General features: G+C 39.1%; 1 protein-coding gene across 1 annotated transcript in view; it reads right to left on the reverse strand.

Moving 5' to 3' along the window:
* The window catches only part of LOC148418624 (metabotropic glutamate receptor 4-like), a 207,992-nt gene that overhangs the window by 40,027 nt on the left and 150,728 nt on the right, over nt 1–17,237 (reverse strand). Inside the window, exons 4-6 of the mRNA XM_088423271.1 lie at nt 12,304–12,439; nt 12,012–12,166; nt 9,076–9,216 (exon numbers count right to left, since the gene is read on the reverse strand). Coding sequence (XP_088279397.1) covers nt 9,076–9,216; nt 12,012–12,166; nt 12,304–12,439 — 432 coding nt within the window. The remainder of the gene's footprint in view (nt 1–9,075; nt 9,217–12,011; nt 12,167–12,303; nt 12,440–17,237) is intronic.

Genomic DNA, 17,237 nt, shown 5'->3' on the forward strand with positions numbered 1-17,237 from the left:
CCAATTTTTTTGAAGTAACATTCAGAAGCACACTTTCCTATTTTTTTGTTTTGTTTTTTTATTTAAAGATACTGCATAGATTCTTTGCTCACAGCCTTGGTCATAACATAAAAGCTTTCAATTTGAAGAGAGAAAGAAATGCTGTTATGGGAGACAGAAAGGTTGCACACAGGTCCACACACCTTTGATAAATGGGTTAAGGGCAAAGAAAGTGTAAACATAATAGTGACAATTGGGCTAAATTGTAAATTTTCTCCCCTTATGATCTAAAGTCGGCAAGGTCAGATTGTTATGAACCATTATCCTTTCATGTGGTAGAAAACTGAACATCCATTTATCCATTTTCCAGAGCTGCTTATCCTCACAAGGGTCGCATGCTTGCTGGTGCCTATCCCAGCTGACTTTGGGTAGTAGGAAAGGGACGTCCTGAACTGGTTTCAAGCCAATTGCAGGGAACAAAAAAACATTCACGCACCCAATCACATCAAAGGACAATTTAGTATTTCCAATCCACCTGCCAACATGTTTTTGGAGTGCGGGAGGAAGCCGGAGTGCCTGGAGAGAACCCACACGGGTTCGGGAAAAACGTGCAAACTCCACACAGGAGGGCTGGACCGAGATGGATTTGAACCTCGGGTCCCTTTAAATGTGAGGCAGAGGGGCTGTTCACCGAAATGAAACAGTAGCCATCAAAGCAATAGAAACACACGGACAATCAGGCTGTTTTTCTAGTCAAAATTCATCAAAATCTCAGATATTCACGATTATCCTGATTAATTACCCTGTGGTGCGTGGTGTGTTTTTCGTTATTTTCCGACCTTGATCAGCTCAGAGCCACCCGTCATAAATGTTAAAGCTTTAATACTTACGATCGCAAACCCCACTGTGTAAGCGCTGTGTGGCTATGCCCCGGGCTATGTGAATGTGACGTGAAACAACAATTTACACACATATCAACGATCAAGCGTAATTTGAATGATTTAATTTACCCTGTTTAAGATTTACAACTGCAAATCCTTGTACAGTATATGTAGCCAACATATGGTAAAGCTGGGCAAATCCACAAAACTGTGATTGTGACATCAATGGGAAGCCAAATAGGAAGCAACCAGTAGCTGATGCTGTTACTGGGTATGAGTAGAAGAACAACGGCTTCAGGATCTTGACATTATCTGCCTAACTTAGTCTAGCCCGCTCCTCGGGGAATTGTTGCCCACTTGACGAGATGAAGCTTGTGCTATGCCGAAGTGGTGCCACCCTTATGATGGAATACTGTTGATCAAGGTTTTTACATCGCAACAGTGACAATGTGAAGCTCCATAAGCACCAAGGAATGTGTTGCATACACATCATTGACATTCTACTACGGTTTTTGACAGTGCCTGTCAATAACAGCAATAAGGCGATTTCATCAGGGGCTTCTAAAGGTATCTATGGTCGAGGACGCACACTTCTGACAGACACATCTGAGTACACATCTTTCGACTCCTACATTAAGATGTATCAAGAATGAAATACTGTGGGAATGCGTGGTGCATCACAACAACTAACTCGGATGGTGCAGGAGGGGGTTTGAGTCTTGACCGTTTAGACTCCTGTTTTGTGCAGTTCCTCTTTTTTGAATGGTGACTCATTGCTTGATAATCTGATTAACTGATTTGCAGTGTGATTGTACAACCGGCATGCCCTGTTCATACTAATTTCCATCTTTATATAAGGCGTGGAGAGAGGGATCTAGTACTTCAGCACTGATTGAGATTTACGAAAGCCATGCGCTTGGATTCATTTGTGTGCATAGATTTATGCATCTAGATTTTTGAGCGTGCCTTGTTTTCTGGATTTGGACATATTTATATAGAGGATGCTGCGTATACTGTATACTGCAGTGCCAATAGCAAGTCCAGCTGCCTTTATCGTGATGTTCGGTGTCGGAGCCTGAGCACGTTACAAGAGTGACTCATATTTGAAGCGAGAGTGCAGAGAAAAAGTGAGTGAGAAGGATAGGCAAAAAATCCTTTTCAATGAGCCAGACTTTCATGCAGCACAATATGTGTATGTGGCACTTGGACGCATCACCAAACACACATACAATACGTTCTAGCTAATATATTCAATATTATATTAATATTACTTATAATATTATATATTTTTTATGTTGTGATGTTTCTTTGACAAAGAAATACGACAAAGACCATCTGGCTACAATGTATTTTCCAGAAGACTTTTAAATTGTCCTTTTATCTGTAGCTATGGAAAACAAATTGTGTCTTATGTGATTTGGTAAAATGATATACGTTTCTTTATTTAATTTGAATTCAGACTGGCTAGCGAGCCCCTCCCTCCGCAAGCATCTGCCACGCTGTCAGTTGGCACACTTTCCTGGTTATTTTAAATGGGATCATACTTTGTGAAAGCCACGTCTATTCAATAATTTTGTAATATCCTGGTTGCTTCTCCACTGGAGCATCATGGTGCCATTAGCATTCTTTGTTACTCTACCTTCTGCTTTCTCTTCCTCTTGCATCTCGAATAAGCAGCATAAATGAAGTGCACGTTCTCTGCCTTACATCCCCTTTTAACATCAATCAATATCATTTTTACATCCCCTCATACACCGCAAACGAACAAGTCCCCCCTTTTTTGGTCTATGCAGTCGGGCACTTATGCCCTTCCTATCCTTTGATCACGAGCCAAGCAGGATGTTGAATATTCTGCTTGTTTTTTATTTTTTCCTGTGGAAAGAGATGTCAGAGCTTCTCCACTCCACAGAGAGTTGTCACTCTTTAACCTCCGACAACTGTTGTGAGACTGGTCGTCCCTCTGAAGCAAAGGTTAGAATGGTGTTTGACGCTAAAATAGCTGTAACCGCTCAGGCGAGCGACGAGAAATTCTACCGATGTCTTCACTCTTTGGTTCCACCATTTGCTCCTGACTCAGGTTTGTTGCTAAACTGAGCAGCACGGTGGTCATCATGTCTGCCTCATAAGTCTGAGATTCTGGAGTGAAATCTAAAATTTGCATGTTATCCCTGTACTTGCATGGGATTTGTCTCCTGCTAAGTTCCTAAAACGCTGGTTGAACCTATATTGCCCAGAGGTGTGAATGTGAGTCAGTGTTTGAAAAAAAAATAAAAATAAAAACTATTGCTGCACCTCTGTAATGCAAAAATATCATTTCTATGATTTTATTTGCTATATTAACCATAGGGTTAGTAAAATAAGACATTACTTGCAATCAATTAATTATTGTCAAATGCGCTATGGGTGATTTTTAATTACCTTAATTTCATGTTTAATGTCTAATTTTGAACCTTCTATATGCTCATTAAATCAGTTTTTATGCATCAGCTTCTCTTGTTTGAGTTGTTGGAGGTTGGAAAACAATGCTCAATCACACCCTCAAGTAGACACTGATTGGATGTCATTGTGTTTGGCATTAGCTCATAGGCTCCTGTTGTGGGGGGAGGTCAGGTTCGGGAGCAGAAGAAAGACATGAAAATGCACGTGAGCATGTAAGAGTAGGTCTGATGAATGGTGAAGTTTAAAAAATGCCACGACTGCACCTTAGCTAACTGTAGAGTGATATGCAATTTTTGTAAGAAAAAGAAGATTGTAGTGACTGAACTGGAGAACCCCCCCCAACATTTGTGCCAGAATGTTTGTGTAGTGTATTTTATAATTCAATGTTACTGGTGTTTTCAAATTATTTAGTGACTAAAGAAAACGGCATAATTCCAACTCCAGCACTTGGGACTAGTCTCAAATACAGCAGAGGATACATGGTTACAATTTCATCTGTTATATATACTAAGGTCTTGTCTACACTTAACCAGGACTATTTAAACCCAGATAATTATCCCCTCTTTGTGTGTAATAAAATTTGTCCATGAAGCATTCTTTATTTAAAAAAATGCTGCTACATTAATCCGCAGAGTGCATTTTTATTCATTTACATGCATGCCAAGTCACTAGACGGAAGTAGATTCGCCAAATTCTGTCCAATCAGAAAGAACCTCCGCCTCTTAATTCAAGTGGTGGACTTGAGAATGATTTTATTTTGTCCCTGCCATTTGGTCATTTCTTGTTTTGCAACGATTACAAGACTAACACCTGCTCTTAATTGAGAATGCACAGAAAATTGGACTAGAGCCAATCAAGTTTGGCATGCAGTCCAAATGAACCAATCACAATTGAGGGTGGAACTACTCTCCATTTTTTAGTTAAGGCCAGTGAGTATGGGGAAAAGTGTTGGATGGCTGCTGCCTGGATTGGGCTTGTGTCCTGACGAAGGACTGCATTGCGAGCTGGTGGCTACCACATCTGGAGGTGCAAGTGGCGGAGGCCTTTGATGATCCTCGGCCTGACAGCAGTGTTGTGAACACCTTTTTCGGTGGCCGACTGGGGTTAAATGCGTTGCAAGTGGTACAACACTTTTCCCAAAACGGAAGCACATTCCCCCAAATGGAAACGCGCTGCAAAACGGAAACACGTTTCCCAGAACGGAAACGCGCTGCAAAGCGGTAACACGCACCTGGTGAAAAACAACTGCGGGTTGTGACTCTCAAAACGGAAATGTGCCATATTTATATTTTGTTTTTTAATCTCCACAGCATTAGTCATTTAGTTTGTTTAAAAATCTGCTGGCCATTGTTTTACTTTTTATACTGTGCGCTCACAAAAGTATAATAATACATAACCTGGTTAGGAAATGTGTAACACCCACAGCATACAGTCCTACTTAATTGAAATGTTAGCTACAGTGGTTGTAAAATGCTGTCGCTATTGGAGCATTGCTTGCATTCCCGGAGGAGCCCACCAGGATTCCCAGTGGCTGGCTAGCGTAGGTCACCGCAAGCGAGCCATCTATCAGTGTCATCTCCCAACCCCCGTGTCCAAGCTTAGGCATCCCCTCTCTGGTGGCCCTCAGCGGTTGATTTTATGCTTTTCATGTGGAACACCAACTTTCTTCTCTAAATCCAAAATGCTGAATAATACATGACATCAGCCACGTTTCACCATTTGATTTTTCACCCAATACAAAATATCTGGGAGGAAAGAGACTTGCATCAGGATGCAAATAGCTGATGTACAAACTTGAAAAGCTGAACAACATCAGAATGATGTTTCTTCTGCTTTAGTCATCCCCAAACATGCTAGGTCATTCACTCTCGTCAACATTCATTTTACAGGTCTCCGACTCTAATCATGTTTTGAAACCTGCTCGTTCATTGCAATTGGAAATTACAGCAAAAAGCTGAAATTACAGAATGAAATTGAACACATTGAAAAAAAGCGCTTTTTTTTGTGTGAGTGGCTGTTTCTTGCTCTGTTGTATACTCAAGATGACAAATGCAGCGTTCCAAACACATAACAGTATACGTCATATGCCTGTGAGAGGCAGCTTGTTGCAATGGCGAACCCAGACTGATGGAATATAAAATACATGTCTCACGGCATCCGTGGCTCAGTCTCAGAGCTGGGCGTTGGTCACAGTTGGTCACAGATGGTTGGTATTTGCAGTTGCATGTATCAATTGTCATACAGCTGCTCAGGATCTTTAATTTGCTTCATTACATCAGATAGGATTGATGTCTGACAGTTTTTAAAACTGTAGGTTCCCAGTGAGACATTGTCAAAATGTCATGCCCTCAAGCTGTCATGTCAAGCTGTCTTCCAAGTGGCTGGCCGAGTCTAGTTTTATGGCGTCCGAGTCGAGTGTTCCAAGGTCTAGTTTCCGAGGTTCGTAGTGGTTATAGATTTTTCTGGAAACTCTCTGCTTTTCGTGTGATAACTAAGGGTCCTTTGACATCAAACTAAGACTACAAGGAAACAAACAAATGTTTTGGCACAGTATTTTAAACACAGACCGGCATTAGCATGGGTTCATATAATACACATCACAACACATTGTTGCTCTTAAATACCAACATCTGCATAGAAAGTAGTGAGTGAGCGCGCATTCACGTGGCCTCAGGGCAGCACGATGACTCAGTGGCGCTTCACAGCATGAGGGTCACTGCCTCAACTTCCCGCCGAGCATGTGTGCACGCATGTGGCCTCGAGAAGTGTAATTTGGCTTGAACGAGAGTCTTTGAATTTGGTTTGGTAGGAATGAATGTCGACTGTATATCCTTGATAACGTTTGATCTGATCATGCACTTTTAAAAAGAGATATGTTAGTATTTTCACTGCAATTCAAGATTTTCTTCTCTGTTTGTCCACATACAGTACAAGTCAAACATTTGAAAACACCTACAAATTCAAATGGTCTCAAGAGTCAGGCTTTGACTTTTTCATCATTCACAGCTGTGAACAGACAGCCACTGCAGGTCATAGGGCATCCTTTACAACATAAAACTGATTGAGAAAAAGGCCAATATGTACAAACCATTTATCTGTACAAAAGGTAACTATTTTGAAGAATCTAAAGGAGAAAATATAATGTTTTTTGATGTCCTCTATTTAATCTAAAACTAAGAAAATCTTCAAATAATAAAGCACACTGAATTAAAGGGGGTTTCCAAATATTTTGATTAGTAGTACAGTCGGCCCCCGGCTTACGAGCACCCTGATTTACGAACAATTCGCCTTACGAGCGTGGATCAGGGAGATTTTTGTCCTCCGCTTACGAACAAACCTCTCGCCTTACGAGCAATTCGACATGCCGGCCATTGAGTATGTAGAAATGTTCTCGTTTAATTGCGTCAATAAAATCAACAGTAGCGACATCATCAATCATCAGTAGATACTTGTGGCAGTAACGTGAACGCTATTGCTCTTACAACGTCACACTGACTGTCTCACTCACGGTGTCTAAATATATTACCATTTAAGTGTAGTGTTTGTACAGCTAAAGGGAAAAACAGCTGACATGAAATTAAATGTGCCGATTGCAGGACAAAGAATTGTCATTGGTTTAAATGTGTGTTTTTTTTTTAATTAATTGTCAATACATTCCAACCGTTTAAAAAAAAAAGTGCGAATAATTATCAGTCAGTCACGGAGATGCGAATATGCTATTGGTCGATTAAGGTCACCCGGTCTCACTCACGGAGATGCTATTGGCCGGCGTCACACGTCAATCACAGAAATGCCGATATGCTATTGGCCGAACGCCTTTATCTAGCTTGATGGGACAGGATGGAAGGAAGGAGAGAAAATTAGTGAAAAACGGAATGTTGTGAAGACTTTGCAAACTTTATCTGTTAGACATAGCTTCTAAAATTACTAGCAGCGGTAAAGAAAGAAATAAGAGGATGATGTTTTAGTATCTGCGTGATTTGCACCCTGACTGAAAGAGTTACTGTAACACTGTAAGACCAATAGCATATCTATCGCCGTGTTAACTTTGGGCGTTAGACTCTGCCCCCCTCTGCTTACATCCAGCTCAAGTCTCGTCGTTTCAAAGGTAAAAGCTATTTATCCATTGTATTTATTATATAATGCAAGTGTACAGCACATTATGTCACTCAATTTTAATATACGTATACAGTGTGTCGTTTTTACCTATGGCTTCGGCGCGCGTTGCACGCATTCACGAATTAACATGGGTTTGGATTGCCCGCTATACGAGCAATTCGAGATACGAGCGTAGCCGCTGAACGGATTAAGTTCGTAACCCGGGGGCCCACTGTATATATGTGAAGTTAAACATATCCAATATGGTGATTTAAACATTGACTGAACAAAACCTGCATTTTAAGCAAGTAACGATAAAAGCCAGCGGACTGTAACTGCACAGATGTAAATAATTGTGCAGTCACATGTACAATACACATACATACCTTTCCTTATTGTTTCAAATAAGAGTATCTGAAACATCTCTCTAGCACTGATGTCAAGGAGTTATCTTGCTTATTTAATTAGACATAATGCCACATTGCCCTATTTGATTTTAAATTGGTTATAGGTTATTTATAAACATACTGTAATGGCCCCAAAAGCCTTGATCGTTTATATATATATATATATATATATATATATATATATATATATATATATATATATATATATATATTTGTATTTGATCTTTACAATATGTCAGGATTTCTTCCACGTTTGGAAATGACTTGATTCTGATTTGACTACATCAATTCCATTCATTTTTAAAAAGATTTGCATTTTCTTGACACACATCCAAATGTAGTGGGTGAGAGTAAAACAAAATGTGAATTGCCAAATTAACTATGCAGCATATGTTCAAAATTATTAATACCCCCTGTCAATATTTCAACAAAAATGGCAAAAATTGTAAGGTGTCAATCAAACTTGTTAGGAAAATATGCTGTGAGGTTAACATCAATCCTCAGACCCCAACTAAAGCCCTGAGTGGTTTGGGAAGAAAACCCTGCTCATGAAGAAACATAGTAAGGCTTGCCTGGCTTTTGCCAGAGTTCACCTCCTGCAAGACTCTAGATTTTGGTCAACCATCCTGTGGTCTGATGAGAGAGACAAAGTCACAGTTATTTGAACCGATGGATGGTCAATAAGTCTAGTGAAAAAAAAAGAGATGCTAGAGAACACCATCTCCACCATCGGGCATTGTGGTGAAAGCAACATTTTTTGGGACTGCTTCTCCTCCAGTAGCACAGGGAACCTTGTCAAGGTTGAGTTAATTATAAAGGTGGAGGATCATTCACAAAAACCTGAAGGAGTCTGCTGAGAAATTCCAGCACAGCTGCAACAGAATTGTCCAGAAGGAGAATTATTCTATACACACTGCCATGCGAGTGTCTTAAAATGGTCAAGTCGGAGTTCAGACATGAATTCGATCAAAATTTGTGGGGAAGATTGAAGATGAGAATGATGGCTCGATAACCCTCCAGTCTGACCCAGCTTGAAGCATTTGCCTGTGAAGAATGGACTGATATTCCACAGGAGGAATGCAGAATACTGATTGACACATACAATAAATGCCAGAATTGCATTGCTTCCCATTAATAAAATACTTGGTACACTTTGTGTTTCTTCAACTCATGAAGAAACTTGCATAAATGAAAAAAAATTGTCACAAAAATGAAAAAACAAAACAACAAGGGTATGAATAATTTTGAGGACAAGCTACCTAATTACTTACTTGTGCACTTTTTGAGCCCGGAGCCTTTCTTCAGGGCGTGTCGGCTCAGCTTGCAACTGAAGTTGTTCTCCCAGAACTCGGCGAACCAGATGTTCCGTCTATTGTTCTCCAGCGTACGACTGATGAAGTAGCGGTCAAAACCTGGACACATTCGATTCCATCAGTCACACCGAATGATAGCAAGGTTACTTTCTATTTGAAAATGACCGTATTTCCGTCATACTCATATATCATTTTATATCACGGAATAAATTACTTTTCCTCGCAGTAGCGGCGTGTATAACGATATAAAATCCAGGGTAATACATATATTAATTTAATAATCATTTTCTACATTATTCTCATTCATCGCTGAATAGGTTAGTAGAGGTAGTCAAATTGCGAAAAGTAACGTGTTCCATGCAACCCACTACCCCGAGCATGGTTTTCTGATTAATATTGTGATTGTGAAATATTAATGAGGCAGCAAAAGCTACCGTTTTCTACCCATCTGAACGAGTGGCTGTTTCGTCACTTGAAATGACTGAAAATGACATCACAATTGCTCAGGGCTTGCAAACATCATATAACCCAACTCAGAAACCTTCAATGTGGGACTAAATATTCTTATATATAGTATAAATGTTGTTTATTATATTATGGTAACATACTTTAAACTTTATTGGCTTCCACCTCTGAGATGATTTCTGTGGTTATGTCCTGCTTAGTTTTGAGGGTCTGTGTATATATTTTTTTTCTGCCACTTTACAAGCTGAGTGTTATTTTGGTGTTTATAAGTTAGTTAACACTTGGGTAAAACATGGCAGCCAGACCTATGTCAAGATTGTACACCTAATCCAAAACAGTACTTTGGTTGTGCACGTCCACAGATTATTGCTTAACACATTACGACAAAGAAGTGCTCTGTTCTTATGATCCCTTTGTTTTTCTCCTATTTGTCCTTATTATTATTGTCCGCACCAGCAGACTGAGAAATAATTTCTTTCCGCAGGCCATTAGACTGCTGAGCAGTAAAGCCATGTGACGTGCAATAAGTTTAAATGAGCAATAACACAGTGCACTTTGCACCACTGCACTTTCCCTGAATGTTCCCTTATGTGTACCTTTTTTATTGTTTGATTGATTTTAGCTCATGTGCAGATTTTAAGAACTTGTCATGTTTTTATCTTTTCATGTATCATGTATTTTATTGTACCTTCTCAGCAAAAGGTTTTTCACCTGAGTGCATCCAAGTGACAATAAAGTGAATCAGAAATATTTCTGTTTTCAACTCCAATGATTCAGTGGACTGCTCCACAATGTTTTTTGCGTTCAAGTTTATATTTTAGGAACCTACTGGATACTTAGGGTCCTAACTTGACAGGAGCACATGTGCTCATTGTAAATACCAGCAGGTCTAGTTTTCCGTCTTGGGGAATTTGGCGGACTGCATTGGCCATGTTGGCTCAGAGGCCACTCCCATTTTGGTAACAAAGCAGAACATCCTTCACTTATTCATAATATGAGTAGACATGTGCATGTAATTATAATAATAATAATTATATATATATATATATATATATATATATATATATATATATATATATATATATATATATATATATATATATATATATATAAACTGTCATTGTAGAAAAGGAATGTGAAATAGAACAAATTATAAACATAGCAAGTGTATTTCTTATATTTTACTCTTATGATGTATTAATAAATATAAATTAGGAACTGAATTAATAACATAACAAACAAATTATATACATCATAAACATTCCCTCCATCTTATCTAAACAAATATATAAATTAAGCAATGTCATTTTAAAAAAGAAATGGGAAAAACAATCTAGTATAGTACAGTAGGTATAACAAAACATTTTATTACATCTTAATTATTTTATTAATACATTCCTTTAAAAGGCAAATGTGTGTTCATTTTTTCGCCGACTTACCAAAATTAAAGTACATTTAATTATACACTTTTTAATAAGCGTTATTGCACCGACTTATTTGAGTAATCATTATCAACTGTTTGTAAAATGTGATGAAAGGCGATAATGTTGTTCACTGCTTTTCATAGAGGGAGATCTGCTCGTTTGCCCTTGACCCTCCATCCAATATGTACTGAACTCCTTACACTGGGGATTTGATTTTCATTGTGCCGTGGTGGGACTCAATCACAACAGCTGTAACTTCCTTCCAGGCCAATTTGACATCAGCCGCCCAACGTGGTTTATTTGAAGAGTATTTTCGGGTGAAATTGGGTGCACTCCCATTTACCGCCGTATCTAGAAATTCTGTGTGAGTCAGGTGCATCACATGAATGGGATAGGCTCTGATTGTACAATGAGCTTTGGCGCGCACATGGTGCATACTGCCTCCTTCGTCTATCTGTGACAAGCTGCGTCTGTCTACCAAACTGCCAAATCTCGGTCAGACCACGCGCCAACGAAGTCTGCGCCTCGCCGATTTCCTGACCTGCGCCTGATCACGAAAATAGGGCCCTTAATGTTTAAATGCTGAATGCCTCTGTTCTTTTCCTTTATTTTACATTTAACTTCATTGTTACCATTGACTAACATGTTTGCTCGACATTGTGGCGTTTGTTCACATCTGGAGAACTGCAGTCCTTTTGTTTATTCAAATCAGCATGCCTCTACACTTGTCAGTTTGCTGCATTTCTTTGTTTTATTTTGTTTAAAACGCCACCATTTCGTTATATACTGATGCGGTTGCTCTACAGTGTTCAGTGTGTCCGTGTTTAAATTCCGGGGAGCAATACAACTTATTTGTTCAAGACAGTCTGACTCGGTTCATGACATTTTGCTGCATTTCTCCACCATAAACAACACTATTAAACCTCTCAGCAGTAAATAAAGGCCCCCCAGCTACTATTTGCAGAAATGCGGTATCCACTATACGACTCCTAAGACTATCTTTACCCTTGATGGACTGGCGTTTGGGCAGGATGGTCACCGCCCCTTCCGCCATCTCCTCCTGGTGCAGGACTGGAGAAATCTTGGAGCCCCAGCTGTCAGAGCCCACCCAGATGAAATGACCCGTCTGGTTGGCCTTTTTAGCAGCGTGGAGCAGCCGCCTGCAAAAGAGCCGAGTGTGAAGTAAACGTCAACGGGGATAAGGTCAGCACTCAGCTCGCCCCGCGATGGCTTACTTTGCAATTCATCACACAGTGGATCTACTGCTGAGCCTTTCTTCTTGTTGTTTGCCACCTACCTTATGTCATCCTCATTGGCAAAAATGATGACGACTCTCGCGTTGGGATTCTCGCGTAGGCGTCTGATGATCTTGTCGAATTCGCCTTGCTTGGGCTCCCTGGGAATCTTCACCGATTGGGAGATGCACACACTCCCTTAAACACAAAAACAGAATGTGTGTGAACGTGGACTGAGCAGAGAATGTTTTGTAAAGACAGTCCGGGCGGCCAATTCAGAGATATGTAAAAAAACATACATTTTAATGTAATGTTTAATTACATATAGTACATATAAATCCACACGTTTTTTGGGAGTTTTTTGGGGGAATCGTTTGATAAAACTCAGATAGTGTTGCTGATCCTCGATTCCCAATTGTTTTGCCAAATGCGTCACCCTCCTTAAGTAACTAATAGTACAAGTGGAATTACCTTAGTTCCAAGTCGCTGTTATTCGGAATTAAGAGCTGAGGCCAACAGAGCAGCACCCCCCCCCCCCCCCCCCCCCCCCCCCGAGGTAAAGACTCTTAAAATGAACTCATTTTTTAATACTTGTTGTCACACGTGCATCCAAAGTGCTAAAACTATTGCATCTAATTCACGATTTTACACCCCACAATATATAGGAGGTTAAATGTGAATAACAAAGTGTCTTACAACTTTGTCACATTGTCATCTTGACAAAATATATTTAAACTCTCACTTTGGCGTCTAGACAGCGGAGCTCCCTCAAGACTAAACACAGACACTACACCATATCTTTGAGCGTTTGACGCACACTTGCGCATCCTAAACACTCAGATGGCACATTTCATGTTGGGACGTTCACACAATATGACTTGTTTCAATATTTACTCTTTTGGATGAAGGAACAACAAAATCCCAGACACACTTCACCACCTGGGAGATTCTCCCCAAAACAGTGGACATTTTTCAAACCGTGAAGTAACTCCATATGTTCTTCCATTGCCACCATTATTTTGTTCAGTGTTCTCACTGAAGATGACGCCTTACATTTCTCTGTTGTATATTTTTAGACAAATTAACACTTGTTATTTTCAGAAAGGCACCTCCATATGTGACAGTGATAATGATATTTTGTCAGCGCTATGACACCAGAGATATTGGTTGTATTGAAAAACAAAAGAAAAAAAAAAACATAGCAAAGACATCGTGGGGCTCAGCTTCTGTTTTCCATTGGTTCATCCATTCAAAGACATACGTAAGTGGAGATATAAACAATTCAGAATTGATTCCTTGATCATCTTAGAAACACAGAACATGGGCCTTGTTGTGACATGTAGAAGAGTGAATGTTAGATCCCTTTGTTATTGAAGTAATGGATGTGCACATTGATTTTTGCATGACAAGATATAAGACCAAATATGATTAGTTATTAATCCAACCAATTTCTAAAGGTGCTTATCCTCACTAGGGTTGCTGGCTAGCTCTCTACTTGTTCCTCCAAACCGAGAGGCAGATGTGCTAACCATTCTGCGACCGTGCCACCAATCGCAGTTTTAATTCTAATCTTAATTACTAAAACTGCTCTGACATTTCTTTTTCTCAATAACATGACTAAACAATGAAAGGTATATGCAAGAGATGAGCAGTTGAATGCCTTTTTACTTAGTTTGTTGGTTGGTTCAATGTAACCTTGCAAAATGCTGATTCATGGGACAAGTAAATTACAATGTTGGTGCTATTAAGGAGTTACTTTCTATTTTGAAAAAAATATACACTGTACAGTCCACCCCAGAATTGCAACGGCATCACAATCCATTCATAATATAATTTCATATGAATTGGAACAAAGTCTGCTGCACTCAATTATGCCTTGCTGGAGGTATTTCACGGAAATGTGTTTGTTTTTTCCCCCCCAATACATTGGGGACTGGTCCTCAATCTAATGTTGCGAGCCACAAACCAGCTTGTTTTCGATGTTTCGCTTTAGCCAACGCACCTGAACAAAAGGAAAACATCATATATCCTTCCGTGCTGCACAAAGCCATTTGTAAACTTGAAATAGTGTAAGGGTTATTGCTGTAAACCAGCGATGCCCACATGCTTACAGCATGTGAGCCACTGTAAAATGATCAAGTCTAAATGAACTCCTTGTACATAGAATGTATATTGTTGTACCTTGCATAACTAGAGTATATGAACCCATATTAGCCTCTCCATGTGGTCTGGTATGCAATGGGCATTTGAATGGCTGTTCTCTGCAGTATGTCAATCAAGTGACAAATTTCCCAGTGGAAAAGCGGCAGGAATCTCCTGCTTTCTTTGTTTTTAACTCATTCAGTGCTGACAGTGATCTGACATGAATTCTACTGAGACGCTCTTTGCAAGCCTGTCATACAGTAATGACCCTGTGCAAATATAACTATAGTGTAACTGAATCCTGTAAACAATGCTATAAATATTGCTTTGAAAGTTGTAAGGTTCCAGACAGTAAGAAAAAAGTATGCTTTCGAATACTTATGTTAGAATGACTGGAGTTGTGTGTGTATTTTATCACTGGACATTTTGTGTGGTGTGAACATTTTCTCCAGTTGACACCATTATCAGCCATTTTGCAGTTTCTCCTGATACACAGTGAAAAAATGTTCTGGTCAGACATACACTCTGGACAGATTTAAGCAAAATTCGGAACCGCGTGTCACATAGGCAGAGGGCCTAAAGTGTTACATTTTCAGGGCAGCAAAAAGCATCTGTCCTTGTGAGTATATAAAGTACAAAATTAATGATTACCTGACTCCTGATTATCTTGTACAGATTCATTGCAGAGCTGAAATATCAATCAAAAAATAATTAGCCGCCAAACAGTCTTACTTGGGTAATTCTGGAGTTATTTTTATTTACTCTAATTGATTGCTGTGTCGGTTGAAGTAAGCACACTATTGATTTCCAATCATTGTGAATCTGTAGGCCAAAATTCAAAACAGTACTTGTCACCTCCTTGCAAGTCGCAATTCTTGAACTCATCATTAATGAGCTTGTGAGGATAGTTGAGAACAACGTTGATTTTGTATTAAGTACTGATTTTTAATGACGCGGAAGCAACACAACAACAACAACAAATCTGAATCATATTGATGCATGCCCCCCTACCCCTTTGAGCTGTGAACTTGTCATTCTATCGGTGAATGCAGAATACGTTTATTGAATCGGCTTGCTTTCGGTTGTTATTTCATCAAAAATAACACATTATTTAGTAGCAGGCTGTGATTTCTCAATGTCGGATCTAACACCTAGATAGATATGGTATTGTGTGTGGTGTACAGCGTTGGTCATCTGGAGTAAAACGCTGATAGTAAGAATGCATATTTTGATTTTTTTTTTCTCCTCATCACGTGGGGGCTACTCACATTCTCACAAATGTTTAAAAAAATGGGATGTGTGTCCCTCACTTTAGTCAACTGTTTAAATATGAAAGGAGACAATGAAAGATAACTCTCATTGTCTTCAAGTCGTTTGCACTCATTGCTTGTTGAAATTCCGCCAAATTGTGAATCAATGCGGCTCGTGTCCCCGTTAGTGACAAACACTCAGATCATTATCACCCAAATGGAATTTGGAGTTCCCCCTGCTTGTGCTGCAGAGCTTTTAAACATCTGTCAGCTAATTGTTTTGATTTTTCAGGCCGGCAAGTGCGATACTTTGGATTGCTGTCGTTTCAGTAATCACCACAGCTTCCCCATCCAGCTGGCAAAAAAAAAAAAAAAAAGGCCAAAAACACTGACTGCCTGTCCTGGAAGACGACGTCAAGAATTAGCTGTTGGACGCAATTGAACGTTTAGCAGCCAGAGACACACCGAATCAAAAGTGTTGCTTAATGCAGTAGCATGCAGAGAAGGCTCAAGGTGCACTTTTATAGCAGGAATATGGGGGGCATATTGAGACTGAAATCCAGTTGGTATTTGTGGGACGTCTTGGGGAATTTTATCAGCTGTATGGCAAATAATCACTTCAATTAAGTCCTGGTGTAATTTATCCACTCCTGAAAGGAGTCAGTGCTCAGGAGACAGTCATACATATTTGTTCTGGAAATTTGGGGGGTGAGGTCTGCAGTGACAAACAAATCTAGCTGGACAATATTTTCATTTTGTGGTTGGATGACTGTCGACTGTTCAAATTTTCTCCTGACTTCTATCGCGTAAATCACACAAACGTTTTTAGGTTGATGTTAATGTAAAATGTGTGCAGATTTTCTTAGCTTCTTCACTGTGATGCTAAACGGCGCTGTACATTTGTAGATCATTATTTTTAGAGAATTTGCTACTCATCTTCACTGCCCTTCTTGGATGTTAGTGAAAATGAAACAAATAAAAACATTACAAGTCAAAAGTTTGGAAACAGCCTCAAATTTAATTTAACAAACACATAGCAAAATAAAATAAAAATATAATAAAAATTAAAAATAAAATAATGCAACAACAACAAAATCCTGATTTGTGGAAAAATAAGTTATTGACATTATAAAAAAAATTATTGATGTAAAAAACGACATTAACGAAATATAGTTTATACTTAATGTTCTTCAAAGCAGAAACCTTTTGCCCAGAGCAGCTTTTCACAACTTATGTTTCACTCAGCTGTATGTGCAGATTTTTTTTTTATTTATTTATTTTTCATCTGGAAAAACATTTAGTTTGGAGCTATTCATAATATGCAAGTTAATATCTTGAATTAGCTAACCTCTTGATGTGTTTGAGTCAATGTGAAATATAAAGTTTCCAAACATTTGTCTGGTAACTTGCACTAATTGTTTAAACTGTAAAAACTGAACATATAGTATTATCCTAAAACAGTTTAGCATGCTTGCCATGTCATCTTTATATCATTACCCGTTGACTTCAGTCTATGCATTGCCTTTACAAAATTTGTTTTTACAGATGATTTAGTTTTGAAAAGCTCATGTACTTGTTTAATCTCCATCAAGAGCTCCCGCTAA

This window comes from Hippichthys cyanospilos, chromosome 9 (genome assembly GCF_059441005.1).
Source record: "Hippichthys cyanospilos isolate Australia breed blue-spotted pipefish chromosome 9, RoL_Hcya_1.0, whole genome shotgun sequence".
NCBI lineage: Eukaryota > Metazoa > Chordata > Actinopteri > Syngnathiformes > Syngnathidae > Hippichthys > Hippichthys cyanospilos.